This window comes from Dendroctonus ponderosae, unplaced genomic scaffold (genome assembly GCF_020466585.1).
Source record: "Dendroctonus ponderosae isolate FM_Combo_2020 unplaced genomic scaffold, Dpon_F_20191213v2 Dpon_F_20191213_1, whole genome shotgun sequence".
NCBI classification, from domain to species: domain Eukaryota; kingdom Metazoa; phylum Arthropoda; class Insecta; order Coleoptera; family Curculionidae; genus Dendroctonus; species Dendroctonus ponderosae.
In genome coordinates, this window is record NW_026017110.1 from 40613326 (window position 1) to 40640296 (window position 26971).

Genomic DNA, 26971 nt, shown 5'->3' on the forward strand with positions numbered 1-26971 from the left:
CCGAAGTTCCCAGCTCGAGTTTATCTGTGCTGGTCAGACAGATTGGCGGCATTCGTCGTCTTTTTTTAGCCGTCCATATAGTAAAGACATTTCCGCAAACGAAATTGCACGTGAAGGTGATTCTTTATTGGACATTTCGTGTAATCAGCTTGATTTCAATTTTTATTTACTGCACCTGGATTTTCCATATTTTAAATCAAGTAAGTCCTTTTAGTTCATATGACTTATTCATGTTGTTTAAATGTGATTTAAATTTCTGAAACTCGTATTTTGGAAATACCGGCATTTTGAAATAGTTTATTGGATTAGTCAAATATTAAAATATAACTATTAATTATTAATGAATGAAACACATCAATTAGGCAAGTACTAAAGACTTTAGTGACAAGCAAATTTTAAATATGTTTTAGTATTAAAATCGCATATTAAGTAAGGACAACCTCTCTAATTTACTAACAAGAAATTTCAATATATTTAGTTTCAAGTATGGAGTTGATTCTCAAATCATACCTCATTATATGCAGTTCATAAAATATTTCAAAGTATTTTGAAGACATTCTGGAATTGAGAATTACATGTTAATGTTTTTTTTTGTAGTATGCGCACATTTCATTTCATGCCTATTATTAATTTAAAATTGGTATGTTATGTTTTAACTAAATAATGATAATTTTGACGAGCTAAATAAGAATTTAATAAATCACTACTGCAAAACATCCAAACTTAGCAACTACTGTTTTTATTGGTGGTTTTCCATTGAAATTACATTTTATACAAATGGGAAATCATTAATGTTTACATTAAAATAAGTTCTTAAATATCCATAAAACGTATTTGCGTCTTTCATCACAAGCTATAATTTACATAGATATTCATTAAAAACACCTACATTGTGACAATAAAAACTAAATAAAAAAGTATATATAATAACGAATAAGTGGTACTACAGGTGTTTTCTAATTTGAAGGTTTGATTGAAGATATAACTTTTCTACAAAAAATCAGAACCAGACGGCCATAAAACGGGCAAAGAGTGGCATGGTAATGACAAAATTATTTAAATTAATTTCAGGCAATTAACAGGATAGAGAGAGAAGCATTTAAATGTTTTGTGGTACACTGCTTAATTTCGAATATTGTATCTGATTGATTTACCAACAGTAAAATTTATTAAATCACTCGCGAGGCATGAAATTAAACTGAATGAAAGTTGTAAGCGAATAAGGCAGTATGTATTTGAATGCTTTTGAATCTTCCGTCATAAATTTATTATTTTCAATGCCATCAAAGCTCGTTTTATATTACTTTTACTTATTTGTTGATATTGAATAATGTTTAAACGAGTACCAGCGTATTACTGCTAATGTTATTTTAAAATGCCTTTAAACAGCAGATCTATTATCAAGTATAGAATGAATATCGAGTTTAAAGATTTTTGTACGGCGAATTGTTTTAAAATCAGAGAACAAAAGATTTTAAATTGCAAAGATACCTAAATGAGGACATGGGACGTTTTTGCAAAGATAACGGCGCCTTCCCACCTTTTGCGACATATTGCTCTGATGTGGACGGCTCACTTGGTCTTTGCCGACCAATAAGCTTTTCCAATGCTGAAGAGAATCAAGTCGTCGACTGTTTATAGAATTAAAGAATCGAGCACATATTTTTCTGGTGTGGATGCTTTGCACAGTCAAACCCAAGTTTTAATCTACAGGGTGATTCAAAATTGGCGTGATTCGTCTGGCGCTGTTATAGGAGCAGATAAAAAAAAGTAAAAGAAATTCATTGTTATTAAAAGCATAGAAATTTGCAAAAAACTATGTCAGAAATACGGCAGCAATGTTTTTCAAGGTAATTACCTAATTAACATTGCGCAAATACCTGTTGCTTCGTAATTATTTAAAACTCCGGTAACTATGGAATTATACAGAGTGACAATAAGATAAGACAAGGATAAATGGTAAATTCAACAAGATTCGTTGACGCACAACGGACTTTCGAAATAACAACCTGTTCTCATAACCTCGAATCGGTGTCTAAAAATAAACCATACAACACCAAACATTTGAATAGTTAAATCCAAACAAGCTAGTGCCTGTGTAATCTCCTTACTATTCACTCTTATCAAGCAGCTTTTCGTATTCAGTGAATTAACTCTTGCTCCATTTATATCTCCTTGTGATGTGTGTATCGTACAAACGTGGTAGGAATGTAGCCCTTCCTCGGTATTTATCTGGTGCTTGGGAAAGTGTTAGTTATTGTGCTCCGAGTACCTCTGGAAGGCCCTGATTCGATTATGTCCAATACTTGTTCCTCTGTGTCTGGAACCCGAACATCGATTGTCGTCCACTATCTTCCTGGAATCACTCTCCTTGCCCTTTGTTGGCGTGAGTTCTTTCAGCTTCTGCTATGTCACTGTAACATTTCCCCTGAACTAATCACATATCCGCAAATTCGTGAAAGGCAATTCAAAGTAAGTCACTGTTTGACAAATTGTCAAAAAATGGCAAAAAACATCGCTTTGACTTTCCATCAAAAAATTGTAGAAGAGTACTTTTTTAATATCGAAAATTTTCGTAATTTCAAGCAATATCCTACCAATTGAACATTGAAAAATTTCAAAGTAATGCTTAATAACAAAGTTGAAATTCGATTTTCAACTGTTAATTTCGTCTAGAAATTTTCAATATTTTTGGAGTACTCCCCAAGTGAGCCTCTATCACCCCTTAAAAGGAATGACGCCAGTTTTGAATCACCCTGTATTATTTTATATAGATGTTACGAAATCCATCATCAGATTTATCTAGTATATCCGTATCCGTATATCCGTTTATCCTTACCGACATTGAGTCGTCCTAAAAAAAGCTTTACATTTTTCCTGAGTCCTATCATAAGTTTTCTCGAATAAACTGAAAAATAATTTGGTTTGATATTGTCGAAAATTTGATGAGCAACTGCACAAATCGACTGACGCAAAACTTATAATCTTAGAGTTACGGTTAATTGAGGTTTTGTGGAAATTGTTCTTCTATTATTTCTATTAAGATTAACAACTTTCAGTTCGATTAGAGCCAAAGAAAACCTAAAATCTGCAATTCTTAAAAATGGCTCAATCCACCACTGCAACTAGATTCTGAATTCAAAGAATCAAAGTCATTTAGGGTCGAGTCCTCTTTTGCAAACTTTGTCGCATCCAAAATCGCCCTAAGAAAAATTAGTACATATTGGCAATTACAGTAAAACTTATTAAAACGTTTTCGCAATTCCACATTTTTTAAACAACTCATCACTGTTTAAGAATTTGCTATGATTCCTTAAATCCCATAAAATTTTGTTTAGGTGAGTTCTACAAAAATTGACCTGAACGAAAAATAGAACATGTGTTCCATTGAAAAATAGTCATCTCATCTGTATTTACCTGTACAAGGTGCTTTTTTGAAACTTTCATTTCCTAAAAATATGTCATTGCTGCTCCAGCAAATCCACAATTTATTGTTTTTATTTTAACCGAAAATATGACATACAGTGCGCGACATTTGATTACTCTCACCTAATCATTTTGACTAATTTTTACTAATGTTAAAAATGTTATTTAATAAGCTACATCAAACACTAGATTAAAAATTTTAACAACATTTATTTAATAATTTGTTTTACACTTTTGTATTCTACATTTGATTTTTTCCTGTAGAGCAAATATTGTAATTTTCAATGAGATTTGATTACTCTTATATTTTGGAATTGATCTAGAACCCAACATTGAAACCCAATACTTATTTAAATATTTGGTATGCCCTTCCTGCTTCTCAATGACTGCTAACATTCGACGAGGCAATAAATTGAATACATTTTCTATTAGATTCACTGGAACTTTGTCCCATGGGGTTCTAACAGCGGCGATTAATTCTTCTCTATTATTAAACTGGCTTCCTTCAGTATAAACGCGTTTGACCGACGAAACAAATAAGTTGTCTATAATATTTAAGTCTGGGAAATAGCGGGCCAGTCTAGAACTGAAATATTATTAGCAGTCAACTAGGTTTGGATTATTTGGGCGGTGTCAATTTGCGCATTGTCTTGTGCAATATCCATTCTTGATCCGGAAATAAAGCGATTATGTTAGCAATTTGCCATTGCAGCAGCTCCAAATGCTTTTGAGCAGTTTGCCGATCTTCTAGAAACTCGATGCCAACTCTGCCTTGACTTGAAATTGCTGCCCAAATCACTACTGAACGCCCGACTGTGACGGTGAGCCAAGAATTTATCTGCCATCCTTACGTCATAAAAGTAATATTGGAAAGCACCAAGACCATCCAGGTTACATTTCTTTTCAGTCGTGACAGCAACGACATGTTTTTATTCATCTGTCCAGTTACGGTGAATGCATGAAAACTCTAGACGTTCTTGTCGATGACGTGCAAGCAGCAAAGGCTTCTTGTGTAGTTTTCGTCTTTTTAAGTTTGGACGTTTCTTTATTACCTTTTGGATAGTGCGTATGGACGCATTCCTTCCACTTCGATCCCTTATTTGTCTAGCTGTGGACGAAGAATTGGATGCAAGTCAAGAATTACACGACGTTCCCTTAGTGTTGTTGCAATGGAAGTGCGTCCTTGTCGATTATTCCAGTAGTGTTCGCTGTTTTTCAAATAAGCAAATGCAATTTCTCGTTTTGAATATTCTCCTCTCGGTAAGCTTGAATTCGCCCTCTTTCTTTTAACGATATAGTTTTGCCGCGTCCCACATCAATACCAATCACTTCTAGAACACTCAAATATACTCAAATTACTATTAGACAACTGCCAATCCGTTGTCAAGTGACTAGGTTTTGTTTCTTCTACTTAGCTAAGGTTCTAAAAAGTTAATTAGAGTAATCAAGTGTCGCACTATCAATTATTATAGTTGCTTCTAACAATTTCTCCATTGTGAAGAACGAGTGAATTACTAGTTGTATCCAATGATACATGTGGCTTGCTTATCAAAATTTTGACTGTTAACAAACATGAGTTCAAATCTGTTGGTGAGAGTAATCAAGTGTCGCGGACTGTATGTGGTAAAAATGTTCGCGTTATTTACGACGACTGCTGCAAACTTTTGCAAAAATTGACAGATTTAACTGAAACCATTAAAACATTTTTTTACCACTATACCTAAGTCACTATATTTCTCTCACTAGGTCGATAAAAATAATAAAAAAGTCCCTAGGTAAATAATGAAAGATGTTTAAGTTTTTCATTATTTTTAGTTTGCCTACCTCTATAAGTTCAAGAGCGATTCCAGCGATTTTCAGTTCTAAAATCACTCTAACTTGACTATTCACAAATTTTTCGCCTTTCCCAGGAGAGTTTTTCATGTTTTCTCGAGACAGAAAAAGTACATTGCGGCAGTTTGACAACTGAACGACAGTCAGTATTTTAGAGAAAAATTTAGAAAATTATCCGTGTTAGTAGTAAAAAAATTCTATATATACTTCGGTCGACAAAACTATTAAATACCTCGCACAATATATCTTGATTTCTCGAAAACTACTACTTCGATACAACGGCGAAAAGTGTCGTTTTTCGAAGGACGACGACGTTTGAGACCCGGGACGAAGTCGAGTTTTCCCTCTCGTATCAAAGAATATTTTATTATTCGAATAAAGAACATAAAACGAATCATAAGTTATAATAAATAAAAATATCCAAAAATAAAAGACATCAACTTCATATTTTAAATCTGATTCAATATTATTTTTGAAATTGTCACGTTTCACGTTTGTATTTTTTGTGTAAGTGAAGCAATGAATGTTTAAAATTCAAGTATTGCTTTAACGGTATGGTGTTTGTATAAGTTTCATAATTTGCGTAAAATTTGCGCTATTTAAAAATCGTGTTTTGCTTGTGGCAACATCGGCGAGCGCAGAAAAATAGACCATTAGAACGACTTAGAGACTGAAGTCGTAACAAAATTATAATTTACAAAATGTAAGTAAACTTTAAGTTATGACCAATAGTTGTCAATACTTACGTAATTAGTTAAAAGAGCACGTCGGTTACTTCTGAATGAAATACCTTTAAAGTGAGTATGAAAAACATAATGACAGTGATACGTTCAATATATCACATTTATTTTTGCGCGTAAAAGTCCGTGCGTAAAAGTAAAACAAATGAACAGTAAAGAAAGGTGTTTCTTTATGATCACCGCTTCTGATCGGAAAATGGCACTTTTAGATTCATTCGACTAAAAACTACTATTACAATATTAATTCGGAAAAAACCAACGACTAGTTTAAGAATGAAGTTGCGAATACAATTATTGCTAATTGCATTTGCGATTGAAATATTGACAGCAGCCCAGAACTACAAAATTTTATTAAAATTTACATACGCCTTCGTATGTATTAAAAAATGTAAACGTTATACTTTTATAGATAAATATTGTCTATTCAGTGCATTTTCCAGAATAGTTTTAATGTTCTTTGCAGACCAAATCTTGGACTTCGAGGCTTTTAATACCATCAGACTTTATTTTCAGTAGAGTTCTAGTAATTTGGTAGAAGTGCTTATATTGTTATGAATGTGTTGTTCGTAACGCAGAATTTAAGGGTCACATCGAAGAACGTTTTACATCTTACGTGATAATTCTTGAAAATAAGCAACAATACGTTGTCTAAAAAACTTCAAATGAGCAACTTCTTATTTTTGCCGATGCTTTGTTGGTAGCAAGTAGTTCGTAGTGGCTTTCTGCTACTTGTATAATATTTGGAGGTGTTAAAGTTTCGCTTTTCATAAAGAGGCATTTAGTAACAGTTAAGGTTCAATGTCCACCGCAGTTGTGGACGAAACGTCAGGAAGAAATTCCGATAGACCACGGCTTCAAAGCCCGGAAAACATTTCTAAATGTAAAAGGTTCAATTTGTTAATTTTACAATATGATTTGACTAATAATATGCCGATTAGACAGAAATGAAGCATAACAGAACTGTGCGTTTGATTTACAATCCGTAGAATGTAACTTACTTAGATTGTAGATAGTGTGTCTTGTACTACTATACAAGTAGTAGTAGTAGGTCAGGTAAATTTAAAAATTGCTTCCCTTCTTTAAAATTTCACCGCACGCCACTGCTAATGGAAAATCTTCATATAGCACAGATTTGTGCCTTCTTAAAATGTATACATTTGTGGCTGTAGCAAACACTTTTTCTAAAGCTAGTGGAAACTGGAAAGTAATTTCGCTCTCAGATCACGCAACGGTTCATTTACTGATTTGCTTCCATTTGGAAAACCTGTGCTTAAGATTTTTGGTCAGTGTGCTGTGGCAATTTTTCAGAATTTTTTTTTTAAATAAGATTTACTTAAACACTTTTATGAGAAGGCTTTAACGGCTTATCGGTTATATAATTACCGATTCTTCATTACATATATTTGTGTGGATCATTGATGAATGAATTAGCTGCGTTTTAAGTTCATGCTATTTATTCACCATGCGCTGTGAGTTTTGAACCTAGTTATTGTGCCGCTAGCTTCATAACTCTCTTCAAATCTGCGTATGTTCTTTTTTCCATATTTTCCGAACTGACTAGTATTAATATAGGGAAAGCTTTCCAATTATTCGGTTTTTCGACATACAGTTAAATTTTTCATCAAACTAAAATACTTGAGTTGGGTCTGATCCAATCCATCACCATTCTGTAAACCAGGGCGTCAAACAATGCAATTCGGCACATTTCAATAAAAAATTCCCAGTGCATTTAAAAATTATTGATTCTTGCCATTATGTAAATCTACCGGCTTATAACCTTGAGTAGTATGCCTTATCTAATATTAAAATTACGGTAAACTAAAAATATGCTAAACAGCACTTCTCTCAAAAGCTTCTACAAAATCTTGATATTTCAATTCTCATAAATATGTTATTGTACCTACGGTAAATAAATCAATGAAAGTTTTAACAGCAATTATAACACATTAATATTTAATACTATTTCATTAATGGAAACGAAAATGTTTTATTTTGATGAAAGCTATCGGGTTTCTTTACTACGTGTATGTTATGTTAATAGTTTATACTGGTAGCTATTAAGTTCAGTTGAAGTTACGGTATATTTAATTAATTTTGATGTCATTAAATATCTTCTAACTATGACTGATATGAAATAATTCGATAAATTACACATCAGCAGTTAGAATATCAAGGAACCCAAAAAATGCTTTCAATATTCATAACTTAATTTCTATTAATCCAAACTACGTATGGATCACATCTCTTATAATTAAGTTAATTAAATAGCAAACAGATCTGTTCTAATACGAATTTTTACGTAATATTAAACTCTAGTGTTTAGTAGTATAAATCACATATCTAGACGATGTAATAATTATCACTTTAAGTTCATTGAATTTTAAGAAATTAAACACAAGTTTAGCGCGCAAATAACTTTTTAAACATAAATATTAGTTTAGTTAAATTATAATGCAAATATACATATGTATTTAGGTATTGTGATTTGTGTATTAAGATATTGCTCCTAATTTAAATGCACTGAGCTAGTTGTTACTGACGACGATTGAACCAGACATTTTTTTGACAAATATTTGCAATTACGATTGCGTCTAATGTGTTCATTATTTATAACATTTAATCCTATTTTCGAGACCAAAAATTGTTTAAAACTGTGTATTCAATATTTTGATTTTGACTGAAACCTATCCATATCTACAGGACTTTAAAATGTACTTATATACTCTTTATGTTTCAGAATGACCATGTTAATCCACGAGATCTACTTAATCATATTGATCATTGCATTTTCTCGGCTTACCAAAGCTGCAACATGCCAGAGGCAACTTCTAAGTAAGTTACTGAACAAGCAAATAATTGAATTAAACCATATCAGGACAGGGTCCGGCAATGAAACGGAAATATTTCGAAAATGATTTTATTTTATAAACTTATCTTTTCATTAACTCATTAAGATATTAATAAAATGCTAAAGACTAGGCGTTTGGTATGCAAATGGGAAAATCATTATTTTCTGAATTTTACATCAGTCAAATGACCTTTGTTTCTAACTCGGTGCAGCAAATTGACAGCAATTGCTTCAATCTCGTCTCTAATTCCTGGGTGGATCAATTTGAAAAATTTTCGTTTTTAGGTGCCCCATAAAAATAAGTCGCAGGCTGTGAGGTCGGGAGACCGAGAGGGCTAATTCAAATTCTGATTCCGACAAATAATGCGTCTCGTAAACAAAACATGCAAATCATTTATTGAGATTTTTGTAGTGTGGCTTGTTGTGTGTTTCGTTGTGTTCGTTCGAAAGCGAGCAAAATGTGGTGTGGAAAAGTTCTGAATCACCTCAACCTCAGTCAGAACATTTTCAGCATCATCCTCGAAAAAATATGAACCATTACCAATGATCCATTGTAAAATATGGGAGGCCATAACCAAAAGGTAACTTTCGTCTCCACCACTTTGTGCGTTCTGCCAACCCCACCGCAAATCTTCCCGTTTTATTGCCGGACCCTATTTATTCAACTTTTGACGCCGCAAAAATCAAAAGAATATATTAAGTTTGTTACCTATCAAATTTTCTTTAAGTTTAGTTTATAGAACTTATATTCATTCGAATGTGTTTTAATCTTTTTTACTACCTAATTGATATACATGTATTTAAATCAGGTTGAATTTGACATTATTAATATCAATTTACATGTTTAGGCATATAATTTCCAGAACGCCTACGTATTAAAAAATAGTAGTTTTCGATGCAAGGGCGAAAAACGTATTTTCGCCCTAGTATCGAATAACATTATTTAATCGAATGAAAAACATATCACGAATCATAAGTTACAGTAAATAAGAATAGCCGAAAATAAAAGGCATCAACTTCATATTTTATCATACATACAGACATATCTGATGTCAATGCCATTTTTGAAACTGTCATGTTTTGTCTTTTGCAATTTTTCAAAAGCGTACTTGTGTAAGCATATGCAGGTGAAACAATGAGTGTTGAAAATTCAAGTGCTTCTTTCACAATATGGTGTTTGTATAAGATGCATATTTTGCATAAAATTTGCGCTCTTTAAACAAATCGTGTTTTGCTTGTGGAAACATCGGCGAGCGCATAAAAATAGACCATTTGAATGACTTTGAGACTGAACTTGTAACAAAGTTATAATTTACAAATTGTAAGTAAACTTTAGATTATGATCAATAGATACCTACCTATAAACCTACGTAATTAATTAAAAAAGCCTTTCGGTTACTTTTTAATGAAAATATTTTATGACAGTGACACGTTCAATTTGTCACATTCACTTTTGCGCACATGTGCGTAAAAGTTAAACATAGGAACAGTAAAGGAAAGTGCTTGATCATCGTTTCAGATCGAAAAATGTCACTTTTAGATTCATTCGAATAAAAATATCTTTACATTATTATAATTCAATTACTTGAAGTTGCATAGATAAAAAGAAAATTTTGACACTCGTTAATTGAATTCCATAGCCATCTTACAAAATGTAACAACTTTCTGAATTTTTTTAATAAAATAAATTGTAATTTGAAAACGGTTGATTTCACAGTCTAAAGTGTAAACGCAAATTTGTAACTTTGTAAACTGTCTAATGACGTATTAAAATAGATACAAGTACTTTCATTTGAAAAACAAAAGTTATTTTGCGTTAAAAGTTTTAGATTTAAGTCCACATTGTCAATACCCTGTACAATGACACTGTACATTGAATTGATATTTTGGTTCAATAAAATTCTTAACGAATCTGTGGCGATTGGAAAGACGTATTTTTGTGTATCTTTAACTGCGTTTTTTTTTGCTTTTACAATTAATTTTTAGATACATACCATGTTTTTAAGCAAAATTTTACTAAAATGGCGATAATCTGCCAACGTCGCCCGTAAGAAAAAACAATTTACGGTGCATATGCAGCGTTTTACGCTGGATTCCATGAGCTGATGAAAAATGGGTAGTTCTATTTAAAAAATACACTTTGATCTTCCCTCACTTTTCTGAGACACTCTGTATCATATAAAAAATTTTAAACTGTGCGAACTTTATGCGTCAAAAACTTCTATATAAAACTATTTTTCGAAAGTTTAACACCAACGGAAATAATGGACTCTCTCGCACTAAAAACACCCTATAACTCACTAGATGCCGGTAAATAATTAGTTGCTTTTTTCCTACCTCTGCAGAACTGCAGCCCAGTTTACGATACTTTCTATAGGTATTCTGGTAGGAAATATTTTAGTTGAGTACCTACCCACTTCATAGGTTAATCTCTCACTCTATATCATAGTCGAAGACCCGAGTGGTCATATAAAATGCAAATTCTTCCAAACTTTATTTGCTATTTTAAATTATTTTATACAAAATACTAAAGTGAACCAGGATGCTTTTAGTAACTAATTTAATCAGAAAATTATCAACTACTTCGACTGCGATTGAGAAAATATTTCTGCGTAATCAAAATCAAATTTTCCTTGTATCAACCCATCCTATTATGCAATTTTATTGGATGTTCATATGTTTAAAAAATGAAATTAACTAACACAGTTGTCACTTGTTTTACACATAAATAATTTATGTGAAGGTCTTCATCATGGACTATATTTCGTTTTTCTTATCAACTTTCTAATAAATTACAGAAAATTTAAGTTCGGTATGTTAACTCCACAGACGTATACTCAATGTAGTCAATACTAATATTTCATGTGCTTTTCAATTTTCTTATACACGAAGCTTACGGCTGTTGCCATAATAATAAATCGCTCTATTTATTTTAATTAATCATAATTTTCTGTAAGAAGAGGAATCGACAAATTTAATGGTATAATGGAAACCCTTGTCTCCAAATTACAGGCGACATTATGAAGAATGTGTTATTTCAGGAGCCAATGGAGTTACTCCACAAGAAAAGCAAATTATAATAGACCATCATAACAAAATGAGACAGAGCGTCGCTTTGGGCCAGATATGGGGTCAACCGCCCGCTTCAAATATGATGGAAATGGTGAGAATAGACATTTTTATATTTTAATCCAAAATCAAACCCAAATTTCCACTTTAAATATTTGTACGTAGAGCGGTTTAAATCCAACGTTCCATGTAGTATAAATAGCCTCCTATTTTATAACAAATTACTTTACTTTTCAAAGTGTGCGGTCCGGAAGCTCCGTAGATACGAGTTAATCTCAGGATCATGTAAGCGTTAAAGTTTTCGAGTTTTAAAAAATGCGACATCCTTGTGTTGCTAGCTGAAACGTTAAAGAAACTAACTTCGGAATCCTGTTTTTTTCTACAGTTGATATTAGATTCAATCAACAAAATCAAATAACTTTAGAAACTTATGACTGAAAATGTTACATATTGTTGCGGTGAGTGCGTAAAAACTAGCCGTGGAGTATCTGAAATCTTTTTTGAAACCTACAGTTTTGTTTTCATCCCTCACTCAACTTGTTTTCATCCGTCACAGCTTTTTTACTTCGAAATGAAGAATATGCTTTATATTTGCATGAATAAAGAAAAGTCTAAAAAAATTGATTTTCAACACATTGGATATAAGTCGAATTTCATGAACTTCGCAGATTTGTACAAGTCTGCGGAGAAAACAGTTAACAAATAAGATAGTGTCCGTCATAACTTTAAAACATAACAGCAGTTCATACGTTTAATTCACATCGGCCACCAGCTATGTCTGCCGGGACAATACCTAATATAACTTTGAATAAACCCATTTCCTTAGCACTAAAAGTGTGCCATGTTAAAAATGGAATGAGCTGTTTATGTCAGCTTTTTATTACGCTTTGTGTCAGGAACATTTGAAACTAGAGCTACCGTAATCAGACGGATACGTAAATAAAACTTCCCCATGTTTCCAATATAGCAAAATATATTATATAACACCAGTTGCTCTCATGGGGGACTTTTTGCTTCTTCAACATGCACGCAACTCGTATGAACGAAACATACGTCTTCTTTCTGTGAACTAGGCATAATTTTAGAATGTCATGAAATCAATCATATGTGTAATGTAGCACTTAATTTTTTTAAATATTGAAAATATGCATCTTAAAAATTTCGTATTGAGACATTCAACAATTTATTTCTTCCACCGAGCAGATACCTAAAAATACAATGTACAAATTGCTTAAGTAAAAATTGACCAGGAGAATTACGACCAAATCTTTCAATTATGGCTCTAACGGAGGTAACTTGGATAACTATTGGAATCGCTCGGGAAAAACCTATGGAAAATATCGAGGTGCGCTAGATTGAAAAGGTGTGCTATTTGCATAAACAACGAAAGGGTGAAAAAAAAATCGATAATCGAAAATCGGAAACGCGGAAACCCGGAAACAATCGCATATATGTCGGAAAACATGCATTTTAGATAAAAACGTATAGGTACTTATATAAATTTGTTCGTGATTAAATTTTCCACACGATAGAGTGGCTCCGATGTCCGTAGATTTGAAGTGTTCGATGCAAAATGCTCGAAAGTGTAAAAATAGCAGCTGAAAAACAAGGAAATTAAAAATAATTTTTTTTAACAAAGGAAAATAACCCAATCATGCCATACATTTAAATAAAAGTACTTGACTGCGATGGAAAACTAGAGCCGCAAGGCCAATTAGGATCAGTTTTTGCAATGTTAAATATAACCTAACAAGAAGGAAATAACAGTTTTTTTTAATTTTGCGTCCGCGCTTTTACACCTTCTTGGACGATTAAATTATCATATAGATACAATTGCTATATTTACCTTTTTTCAATTTTTATAGATTTTTGAGCGGTTTTAAAAAGTTTGTAAACTTTGGTTTTGAAATAAATAAGCCTGTGAATCGGGATTTACGAGTGGGAAATTATTGGAAAGTACAGAAAAATAGTACTCCGATTTTTTTCACACGCAAATCCCGTTTCACAGGCTTATTTATTTAAATAACTATATTTTCAAAATTTTTAAAACCGCTCAAAGGGTAATTGAAAATTGAAAATGCTAAACATAAAGGGTGTTCCAATAAGAACAACGGTTTTAAATTGCGCGCCATTCATAGAGCCATGATTTAAAATAAAAAAAATGCGGTTCCCTAATAGAGCAGGGGGTTAAGTAAAATGGAGCGGCTCAATACACAATAACGAATACTCATTGTAAAAAATTAAAATTAAAAGTGGTGGAAGTTTTGCAGCCATTGTTCACAAAATGCGTACAATTATGTACTATGGGATGTTATGAAATTTATTTCTAACTAGATTGTATAAATCTCGGGCGTGAGTTAGAGCAAGAGCTAGTATTCGGCCGCAAGCAAGTAACACTTTGAACCCTTAATGGACAACACCAAATTAGGCACACTCAAATTCAATTCAACAACTTTTTTTATAACAGAAACACGGTCGGAATGAACAAGAAATTAAAATTATTTTAAGAGTTAAGTCTTCAGTAAATATAATTTAGCAAATAATTGACTGTGTTTCACTGATAACACTTTATGGCTTTATGAAAGGAAATAAATTTGAGCAGAGTGTAACACTCGGATAATTCTGGCAACTCTTATCCATTGAGTACCTTAACTTCAATTAAGCCTAGATGGTGAAAGATTCTGAAGGGGACCAGCTGGAGTAATCACTTCCGTCGGCAGCCTCGCAGCTCTTCCAATGAATAACGGTCGTAAACATAAGGAAGTACCAAAATATTAGCCGAAATTAATCAACTGTGAATCAAAATTAAAGGAGAAAATAAACTGAACGAAAATGCAGTCAAACTTGAATGTTTCAGCATAAAGTAATTAACTAATCAACAACTCAGTACAGGATTAATCTTAAAATTAAACGGAAAAAAATCGGAAACGGAAAAATTCAAAACTATATATGATAATCGTCTTCACCAAACAGTTGGGTGCCAGTATGCTTCGAAGTAGCATACAACTTGTACCAAAAGGACGGGGAAGCAGCATCAACATCAAAATCCCAAAAGCCAATAGTCACCATAGCTTCCTCGTAAGGTGATCAAACCCACGATGAGGTTACGAAAAGAACTGGGTTTAAAGAATTGTTCCAAGAACTTGTAATCAGTGACACGCGGCCATGGCGGCCATCATGGATTTGTCTATCCGACTTCTGTGTCTCAAATTTCTACCTGGGCTGATTGGACACTCTCTTTATCCAATGAAAAGCGCTCACAAAGAATATCTTGATACTAAAAAGAAAATACTCAAAAACCGACCATGGTAATCTCTCCTCTCAAAAATCGACCACTCGATCGAAATGGTAACGGCCTAATCATCCTAGCCACCAAAAATACTACTACATAACATTCCCTCGAACTCTCCGTTGGCACAGGAATAAAAAAATTCCCGAATTCATTGGCCCTAACGGACACGTGATCCCACGCTATCTGCTTAACAATCTTTTCACCGCGATAAAAATTGTCAAATTTTCTCGGTTTGGATTTTACAGCAAAATTTTAACTTAATTATGATAAAAAACCAAAGCGCTTTTGCGTGACAACAACTTGAAAACGCACACCGATGTCCAAAACAGATTCAAAGGTTTACGGCAAAATATTTGCACGTAACACGGAATGCTCCAACTGAAGAGACTGTGAGAAAATGAATGAAGAAATTTCAGCAAACTGTGTCTGTTAATGAAGTGAAAACATAAACAGCGTTCGTCCTGGTCGTTTGACTGAAAATGTCGCAGCAGTACGTGCAATTGTTGAGGAAAGCCGAATCACATCAATTCGGCATAGAGCTTAAGAAATTGGTGTTTCCACAACTACCATTGATCGCAATTGAACAAAAGATTTTAAGCCTCATACGTACAAAGTTGAATTGACTCAAGAGCTAAAGCCGGAAGACCATGTGCAATGAAGAGCCTTTATTTATTGGATTTTGGAACAACGACAATTGCACGGCGATTTTCCAACAAAAATCGTCTTTAGTGACGAGGCCCATTTTCACTTTGATGGCTTCCTTAATCGACAAAACCGTCGCATTTGGGGTTCGGAAAATCCACGAGTGATCGTGCAGACACAAATGCATCCAAAAAGAGGCACTATTTGGTGTGCATTGCAAGCTGGAGGCATCATCGGACCATTTTTCTCAGAAAATGCAGTTGGTAAAGTATTAACCGTGAGTGGTGTTCGTTATCGTGAAATTTTAACTAACTTTTTTCTTCCAAAATTGCAAAATATGGATCTCAACAGCATGTGGTTTCCACAGGGCGGTGCATCATGCCATACAGCCAGGGAAAATGTTGAATTACTCCACTAGCCATTTCCTGGTCGTATTAATTCTCTTTTGGGAGATCGGCATTGGCCGCTCAGATCATGCGATTGAAGGCCTTTGGATTTTTTTCTTTCTTGTAATTACTATGAATACATTTTCTCTTCGTCGAAAAAATAGAATGATCAGCAATACATACGTTTCAATCATGGTAAATCCTGAGTGATTTACAAAGCACTGATAAAGCCGTCGAAGGCCGTCCAGAATGCGATCATCAAAGGCGAGTCCTTGAAAAAGATAGGAATTGTTTTTATTGTCGGTCAAAAAACCTAAAGCCACCAATATTACAGACATTCAACATATTGTCAACTTAAATTTGGAAAATCAAAGCTGCTACCGGAGTTTAAAAACGTAGCAGCACATTAATTTTACTGCTTTATCAAAGTTGGGAAACTTGTGTTTCATTCGTAATCCTTGGAATTTATAAATGGCCATGGACCTTATTATATTATATTATTTCAATTATTATTAGTTATACTAGACGACAGATAATGCCTTCGGTAATTAGGATCATGGGTCTCAAAGAGCCTGCAAACCGAAATTGGGGCGAGTAACGTAATAATAAGAAGAATGCATGTGGCGAGTAAAGTTAATTCACGCAGGCCAACATCAGACTGCCTCGAAAAGCATCTTAGCTTCACATCAATCCCTATAAACTATATTTGGGAGCAGTTCAACAGTTATTGCCCATGTATTAGTGAGGTCGTTAGATTTCCTCACTCCTGAGTTTGCCCAAGATCATCTCTTGGCCCAGGAAGACCTTATTGACGACGAAATTAAGTCGTTGTTCTATCTTGGATTAACCCGAGAAGAATTAGTAATTGGGTAGTCCTATATATAATATACAATGAGACACCAAAAATATATTTCTTTTAAATAACGCAGAAGTAAGAGATCAGTGCCAACTTTGAAGTGGAACTGGGCAGGGCACATTGCGAGAATGGAGGACAACCGATGGACCAGACCAGTAATGGAATGGAGATCAAGACATGAAGCTCTCCGAAGCAGAGGACACCCATCTGCAAGATGATCCCATTATATTAAACGTATTCATACAAATTGGATGCAATCAGCGCAAGGCCGACAGATGTGGAAGCTGGCACGTGAGGCCTACGTCCAGCAGTGGACTACGATAGGCTAATTAATGATGATGAATAAGAGCTCACTTTAACTTACACAACATGATTCATTTACATATGTTGATATCAACAAAATGTAATTTTCATTTAAACACAACCCCTTAATATTGCACGGGTCGGAGTTAGCTAAGTCTCAAATCTAGTATTGCAAGGGTCGTAAGTCCCTAGTACTGACCGTAATCAGATTATTTAAAGACCGAATTTAAAAAAATAATGCGACAGACCTATTCAGTAATAGCAAACTAGTACATTTAACATTATAAGCATCATTGTTATCGTTTTTATTGCTGAAACATACCATGCATAATTGCCTCTTTTAAATATATTAAAAGATGGACACTTGTTATTCACCCATTACCTTGTCCTAGTTTTCGCTTATTAGCTGGTAATACCATTTTTTCCTTAACCATATGAACGAAAAGTCTTAGTCCGGCAATGTGATCAATCAGTTTAATTTGAATAGGAGAACTTCACGAGTAAAATTGATCAGAAACGCGTTTATTTTAGTATTTTAGTCCCGGACGATGTGTTTTTATTTTCATCTATAATTTGATAATTAGTCACAGTCCTATAGTTATTAGCTGAGCGATAATGATATCCATTGGATTTTTTAACGAGCAACATTATGCAAATTTTTAAAAGTTAATCTCATATATTTGGTGAGTCGGTGGCGATTAATCAATGACTTTTCCTGTATTACTACAAGATCAAGTGGCTCTCATATTCACCTCCGTGTCCAATTGACAATACCATAATAGCCAACCAACTATCCTCACCAGACTGCCCATTTATGAGATGAATAAATCAACAGTTTTCTTCGTGTTTTAAATAAAAAACATTCTTATATTTTTGTAGTAATAAAATGTATGATTCAACTTTAAGTTTTGATTTAGAAAATTTAAAAACGTATTAAATTACCTTAGAACATAATAAATTTTTATTATTTATATTTCTCATTTGAAGCATGTAAATATCTTCTACTCTACTCTCTATTCGGACAAAGCGCCAACATTATTCATCAATTTGTTTCTATTTGGCAATTTAGAGCGAGCCGAAAATCACAGCCTGAATGATCTTGCAATTGTAGACATTAATTTTAATTCGTGAATTACGTGTATTTAGTTACACTTTAAAATCAAGCATTTTTATTTTTCTTTAGAAATGGGACGACGAGTTGGCAAATCGTGCTCAATGGTGGGCGGCTTCTTGTCACTCGGAAAGACATGACGAAGGTCGGCATAACAGTAAGTAGAATTTTGCTTTCAGTAGTGAATTGTTCAGTGAATAATTAAACGAATAAATTTTTCAGTGAATTAATTTCAGACATTTCAGGCACAAATAATAAAGTTATAGAAGTAACATTATTTAAAATGAAATTTGTGCAAAAAAATTGCACCTTTGGCCACTTCAAAAGCATTGTTTCAGCATTTGACTTTTCGTGCTATTTCCTGTAGAGAAAGTAGTGTAGGAGATTGTAAAGCATGCGTCTTTAAACTTCTTCAGCAATGTGCTGAAACAATACTCCAAAATTAAAGTCAAACATAATTTACAAAATACCTTGTTCTGATTTCAGTCAATGCTATTTTGAACAGACAGATAGACATCTAAAGCAGATAATCTCTAAACATAAAAGAGATACAACAAAGACCAATATTGTCAGCACCACCGCATTGGTAGAACATCAAACAATTCAAAACCATAGGTTTGACTTTAACAATCTCAAAATTTTGAATTGTCAACTGCAACCATCCAAAAGACTTTTGAGAGAATCAATCTTCATTGAAATCCATGACTCGATTAATTTTAGAAGGGACACTGAAAATTTGAACGAGGCTTATATCAACATTCTGCTAGAAATTAAAAAGTGACGAACATCGAACCACTTACTATAGTCGAAAAGAGAAACAAACCTTGGAATGATGTTTTTTTGATAACAACAAATAAATAAATGTTAAAGCAAAGAATTAATGCTTCCTTTTCAGATAGACTTTCTTCACACTTTTCAAATACGAGCACAATGAAGAACTAAATTAGTACAATATTACATCTTCCTCTGTTAACATGCTCTGTCCAATGTTATACGGGGGAAATGCACTAACTCCTTGATGAGTGTCCCTAGTTATGATTGATGATGCCAAATATTGTTTTTAAAACTTTTTTAACTTTGAACTTTTTGGCTGCTTGTGGTTACCGTTAAATAGATATGTTTGTCCTTTCTCTTTTATATTCAGTTTGACTGTGATTTCGGTTCCGTTTGAATTTTATATTTATGACAAGTAACTTTTATTCAATTTTAGGACAAGCCACTCTGTTACTTTTTAGAGCCCCGTTGATGGCTTGAATAAAGCCGCAACCTTGGCCCAAGAAATTATTATTATCCATTATCTATTGACCGATCAACTCAATATAAACAAAGCAACACCTATCACTAATTGCTTTTAACATTTTTAATCATTTAAAATGAACACCAATACTCTACAAATGTACCTTCAGAAAAGTTATTTACTATACACTTGGTTTACACAGGTTTGCACATTGATATGTAGTGGAGTGTATTTCTTATTGAGTTTTGATACTCGTAGAATATGTATATTATATCAGTCTTTTATTGCAAAAATGCAATTATCGATCGGTTATCGGTCAGACACATGAACAGACAGATCTAATCGAAAAAACGTTATTTGTCTACGTCAAAAAGTCTTCATAATATATGCGACTTTGAATTAATTGCATTCTGGAATTTTCTCTCAGAAAATAGACTTAATTCCGTACATACATGAAATCAATAACTAAATTGGATTAAGTGAAAAAATCTATTACCTCTGACGAACTTGCATTAATCTAGTACTTGCCAGTGCTAAACCTACCTTTGCAAACAAAAAACTTCACCTAATCAATACGAATATTGAACAAGTGTCAGCCGACTTGGGTAACTACTGGTATATTAGAACCCAAGGATCAGAAATACCCCTAGACGATTTTCATTCACAGGTGCCATATGTACCTAAATTTTACAAATATTTTGTAATAAATAAAGATACGTTATTTTTTGAATTTTTGTTAAATAAATGAAAATTTTGCCCCCGCTGAACCATAAAGTTGCTCAGCAGCTGAGGTGCGTCCCAATAAATTGAAATTTATTAATATTTTATCTAACTACTGGCGTACACTTGAGTTTTGCTGCAGACTGCTTCGGACAAATAGTAAAATACATGTTTTAGAACAAGTTCTCTAATAAAATAACCAATTACGTCTTTTGAGAACCGGAAAAGTGCTGTTCGCAACATTTGATTCTATGAAAACTTTTTTTAGACACATCGTGTTTAACTTATGCATATTTAAAAAAAAATTATCATATTTTTTAAAGTACGAATTAATTTCGAATAACTTACGTGAATATACAGTTATTACTACATTTTCATGAATTCGTTTCTATTGTATGTGTATTTATAGAAAGTCATTTACATAGAACGAAGATTTCCGAAAATCACTATTACTATTCAGCCCATATTTTATAGTGGAAAATTAAGGATATAAGCCGGTAATTACAAAGCGCCACTAACATAATATTGGACGTTAGTGAACCTGATATCATTGTAATGCCTATTTCTGATGAAAGCGATGAAACATTGTTATTTTAGAAATGTGTTAGATAATTCTGCATGGTTATTAGGCAAGATTTAAGGAAAATATTCCATAGCTATTGATGAACTGTTGCTAAATCAAAAATATTTTACTAATATTTTTAGAATTCCGTAATTGGATTCCTTGTGAAAAACTATATCATTGTATCGATTTTCTACACTTTCCTCAGCTTTTGTTTTTTTATTTTTCTCATTAATATCGTTTTCTAATATGATTGATTGCAAATCAAAAATAGTCCAGTTATACCATTTAATTTCAATATTCTAGCCTGCTGAAGCCGGTAGAAATTTAACTGCATATTAATTTATTTTAAATCAAATTTAATTAAAAGTAATTATTACGCTATTGGCCACTCAGACACTCTTGAAATAAATCTAATTTAGTCCAGCTAGGACTTTCGCTTGGCTAACAATTTTTAGCAAAAAAAGAGCATTTTAATTACAACTACCGGTTAATGAAGTTTCCGGATTGGAAAACTTACTCGTTCAACTAGCGCCTACTCTAGTGCAGCCAGTTTCCGATAACTAGGTCCAGGTCAGATGACCGCTTCCAATTAGTTTTGTTTCAGTGTTTTATTTCGGTAATGGAGTAAAAGAAAAAGTATTTTTAATTTTCAGCCAGGTTTCCGGTCGGCCAAAATATAGCGACAACGTGGACGACGAAACCTCCATCCACTTACTCCGATATTGATTCAGATTTTCCCGACGCTATTCGCAAATGGTTCAACGAATACAAACTCTTTAATTTTGGAGGAATCGGTCGAGGACGAACAGGGCATTATACACAGGTAGTTTACCAGTTTTTTCTACTTTTACTATTTGGTGGTATATTTATGTCATGGAAAGCTGTTTTGATTATTTCTTAAGTTAGTGAAAATTAAAGTTACGATATCAAATTTGCTTCCTTGATATGCGACCCGTTAGAATAGTGCAAATTTTAAAAAAACCTGGATCATTGTCCAATAACAGATAATTTCATTAATCGATATATTTAAGTAGCAAATATATCTTGCTATATTTGTAAAATAATTTGGTCCTATAACACAAGATTTCTCGGCTTCAACTAAGTTCATATTTTACTTCTAGATGCTATGGGCTGAGACCAATCTTATAGGATGCGGATTTGCCTTTTATTACGACCCGTCGAAAGGATACACAAAAAACTACGTATGCAATTATGGCCCAGGGTAAGCACTGAAACAAACTCTAATGTTTTGCTTTGATCACACATTATTTGGAAAGCGTCACTCGAAAAGAAAGCGCATGACATTTTTTTGGTCCTAGTAAAATAAGTTTAACTTTCAGTTAAGTTCACAAATGGCTTTAAGTCAATTTAAAATATTTCTTATTTTGTTTTTTATTTATGTTTGTGTAAAATACATAATTTTTAACTATTTGGCGTTTCGTTCATTATATAATTTAAAATAGAGATTTCATTGTATTGGATGTAAATAAAATTTAAAAAATGCACAAATTATTAGCCATCAGAAAATTTTAATATTTTTTATTGCAGCCAATTAAATATGATAAAAATTGACCAGTCAATGGATTAATTTTAAACATATGTATATAGGGTGATTCAAAATTGGCGTCATTCCTCTGTAGGGGAATGACTGTTTTCAAATTACACAAACATACATTGGACTCCGTAACTCCCAACAAGTGCCTCTGTAATCCTTACTACAACTTCATCATGCACTCTTCTCGAGCAGCTTCTCGTATTCGGTTAATTAACTCCTGCTCAATTTATACCTGTGTTCAGTAATCCACTGGTTTAATGTGTATCTTACATACGTGGTAGAAATGTAGCCGGTATTTATTTCGTGCCTGATAGAGCGTCAGTTGATGTGCAATGTTCTGAGTACCCCTGAAAGGGTCTTCTGCAATTATGTCCAATACTTGTTCCTCTGTGCCTGGAACCTAAAAATCGATTGTGGTCTACCTGGAACCACTATCCTCGCCCTTTATTGACGTGAGTTCTTTCAGCTTCTGCTCTGTTACTGTAGCATTTCCGCTGAACTAATTGCATATCCGCAAATTAGAGAAAGGAAATAAACGCAGTTTGGCACATTAGTATTATTATTGACAAGGGCTATCCACCTGTACTATCTGTTAATGACAAAACACACCATCGCCGCTTTGACTTTTTATCAAGAAATTGTAGAAGCGAACTTTTCTTAAAAAAATTTTCGTAATTTGAAGTAAAGATCGTAATTTTTCTTTTTGAATGCTTAAGTATTCCAAAATGCTTCAAACTAAACATGGAACACTTTCAAAATAATGCTTAATAACAAAGTTGAAATTCAATTTTCAACTGCTAATATCTTCTAGAAACCATCGAAAAAAATTTTCAATATTTTTGCCCTATTACCCCTTAAAAGGAATGACGACAATTTTGAATCACCCTGTATAATGATAGAGGAGGCTAGAATATCAATCTTTTTTGGGTCTGGTGTGGTTGCTGCAGGACGTTTGGTACTTTATACTAAAATTTGATTTTTTGTGTTTCGTTCATCTTCGACAAAAACAACATATTCATTATTCAAATTTTAATCATCAGCTTACGTTTAACGAACACGCACTGATCTACAAGAAGTTAGCTTTAATATATCGGCGTACGGGAAATTATAATGCTACTAAAATAACCATTAGAACAGAAGGCAATTACAATAGAGTTACCCAGAAATACTATTAAGTTTGGAACATCGTGAACAAGTTTGCTTGAAGTTTTTGGTTCGTTGATATTGTCTTATAGAGTCTTCTCCTAAATTAAGTATTGCGTTTAAAGCACTTTACATTTTTACTTAGCTAAAGTACTCTAATTTTGCTTTAGATATATTTTGCTTATACCTTGCCTGCCAAGTTTGCAATTATGTCTCATATTTCGTAGTTGAGTTTAGTTAGTTTATCTACAAATAAAAACACACCGACGGTTTGAAATAGTTTCAATACTTAGTCAGTAGTTCTTCAATTACGAGTTTAGTTGTGCAAAAAACTATTTTATTGAAAATTTTAAAAATCTAAAATTAATTTTAAAAATTGAAAAAGACATGTGCTGAGTTTCTATAGGAGAAGTTATATAGCATTCCAAACAACAACAACAACAACAACATCTTTATTCGGTGAAAAGGCTATGGACCATTGCGGTCTTTCCGCCCAATGATAGTAAAAAAAAACAACTTAATGACTAGCAAAAAAATAAGTAACAATTATCACTATACAAGAATTTAACAATCTTAGAAGTAAAAACTAAGTATTTGGTCATGTCGTGGTCTATGCATTATTGTAGTGTTCTAGTAGAGTTTCCGTAGGGTGTAAGTAACGTGAGTTTCGTGTGGGCCTTGATAATCACAGTTGCTTCAGTACTGTCCAGGTGTTTACTCTGTTACTCCATTTTTGTTGAAGTACTATATGTCTGTCCATTATTTTTGGTAGCCGTGTCAGGTCGTACAGCAGTTGCGTTGGTGGGTTATGCAGTGGGTAGTTTGGATGTCTTATCCTCGTTATGGTTCGTAGTGCCATTTGTTCTGTGATTTGGAGATGTGGTTTTGTTCTGTTCGTTGCATTTGCTAGTAGGATGTTACAGTAGTCAAGTACTGGTCTGCAAATTGATTTGTAAATTTGGGTTGCTGTCCTCGTACTTATCCCTTGGTTTTTGTATGTTAGTGACCAAAAAACTTTAGCTCGCTTTATTGCTTCTGTTCTGATATGTTGGACCTGTTTCGTAAATTTTAGTTTGCTGTCAGTTTGCTTTCGTTTGCATTCCATTTATGTGAGTGATGAGTGGCGTTAACACTCCAGGCGACAAAACTACTTCCTTATAATTTAAGTCCTGCGTTTATTTATATTGCTACCTTTTTCCTGTTTTATGAATGCACTCTGCCTCTCTTTACATCTCTTATATGAACGTTGGTAAAAAGTGTTCGCAATACCTTATGCGCCGCACGCTAGCAGCAGTTTTTTTCATTATGTTTTCAGTATCTACTTCACAATCTAAGGATGTTTCGACACTAATTTCAAAATTTGTAAATCAGCACTAAGAGTAACTTTTCTAATCAGATTTTCAATGGAAGCACAGAGAGATTAGAATAATGAAAAATCAACTTCTCCTGCAAGTGTGTTGCAAAGTCTTTCCATAGTTAGACGCAGAAACGTGTTTGTTTTTTTAGACATAATATTACGTTTGGTGGACCTCGAGTTTGAGTGCCACAAGACCTGTTCAGGATTGGTGCAGCTTTAGTAGGCCGTAAAGCTTTTGGACAAGTGTAACTCCGATGCATTTGTGGCGTTAAAATACATTTAGCAATTCTAATTACATATGAATCAGCAAATATGCTATTTTCCGCATATGAATCGTGGGTACTGTATATTTTAATATGTCCGTCCAGATAAGGTGCCTAACTAATCCAGATATAAAAAGTTTAAGCACGGATGTCCGCCAACTGTTGAAGCTCTTGCATTTTTATTTTTTGTTAAAATGCGATATCCAATCTGCATCTGCAGAATAATTGTCTTGCCTCCATCCGTAGGAGTTGAAGTGGACGGTTTATTTCGATCTCACTTCTTAGGTTTATTAAAACATCATGAGTGTTCTGATATTAAACCATCCACAGACTTTATAAAATCACATATAGGCTGAAAGTCCATAAACGAATCACAAACATAAAATCTAGGTTGGTTGTTCTATGCAGACCTCCAAAGACACGTGTTTCTAAAACATGTTTTTTGGTTCGTAATATTCTATAAAATATATTTATTATATTGAAGTGTAATATTAATTACTGGATATTTTGCAAAACATATTCATTTACACGGTGTCGGTCTAGACTGCTATACTGAAATGACCCTTATACCGTTGATCCTTTGTTGGATGGTAATGAATTCTATTTCAATTACAGAGGGAACGTTTTGGGTCAGACTCCGTATGAAAAGGGGCACCCCAGCTGTAATCAATACGGTTTGCTTGAATCGAGCCACTATTCTGGACTATGTTGTAAGTATTTTTGGAACTTTCTGGATTTGTGAATTACAACACCTTGCCAGTATATTAACTTTGCGCACCAGTATTTAAATGGTTTTTATGTTTACTTCGTATCAGAAATTCGTCCAAATATAAAAGTGCATCTATCAAACACAATATTTCAGTTCAGTTCACACAGTTCAGTATAAACATCTAAAATTGCTTGAAATTTCCTCAGGGTTACATGCTATTGTTGCACCAATTCCTATAGGCATAACTAATGAATGCGATGAAATGTAACATTGCACACAGCTGCAAACTTAATGAATTGCATAGTTAACTATGTATACTTAAGTTAATTTATTTGTTTTAGCAAAGCCCACGGACTACTATTTTGGAATATCAAATTTTATTCTGGACAGGCTCTCCCACTAAACAAATATCAATTACGTTGGCGATCATTACTTGAATGTACCTAAATGTATTTAATGTGTTGTGATTGAGTGTGTTCAGTTAACATGTTTAGAACTAAATTGATGGAGTGATGGAGTACCGGGACAATGGGAAATTATATTAAATACGTTGCCCGATGTAGTTTGTAGATGAAAGAGGCTGAAAGTTTTAATAGATTTGTAGGATTAATTTACCATTCTATAGTAGTGGTAGGCCTATCGTGGCAAATTTCTAGATGTCTACTATAAATATATTGTGAAATCTATCACCAGTGATTTAGTATCAATGATATATTATCTGTATACCTAGGCATTTTCCTCCAATTTAAAATGGGCCAAACTTTATTACCGAATTTTGTAAATTTTGTAAATAAGATTTAATTCCATTCGTAGAATGTATGTACATTTTAATTAAACTAATTCAATAGTATTATAGAATTAGTAACCTTTGTTAAAATACAGACGTAAACTTATCAAAATAAATAATATTTTTACA

At 33.3% G+C, this 26971-nt stretch overlaps 1 protein-coding gene across 1 annotated transcript; it reads left to right on the forward strand.

The window, feature by feature from the left end:
- LOC109541466 (venom allergen 5) lies at positions 1 to 26971 on the forward strand. Its single transcript, XM_048670591.1, has 8 exons — positions 1 to 200; positions 8737 to 8831; positions 11889 to 12010; positions 18579 to 18663; positions 21682 to 21851; positions 22150 to 22250; positions 25962 to 26056; positions 26397 to 26971. The coding sequence occupies exons 2-8, from the start codon at positions 8738 to 8740 to the stop codon at positions 26456 to 26458; spliced, it is 729 nt and encodes a 242-aa protein (XP_048526548.1). The 5' UTR covers positions 1 to 200; position 8737; the 3' UTR covers positions 26459 to 26971.

Coding starts and splice junctions, on each gene's coding strand:
- LOC109541466 (XM_048670591.1), top strand. CDS start 8,738: ATGACCATGTTAATCCACGAGATCTACTTAATCATATTGATCATTGCA. Junction 21,852..22,149: donor GAACAGGGCATTATACACAG/GTAGTTTACCAG, acceptor TTTTACTTCTAG/ATGCTATGGGCTGAGACCAA. Junction 22,251..25,961: donor GTATGCAATTATGGCCCAGG/GTAAGCACTGAA, acceptor TTTCAATTACAG/AGGGAACGTTTTGGGTCAGA.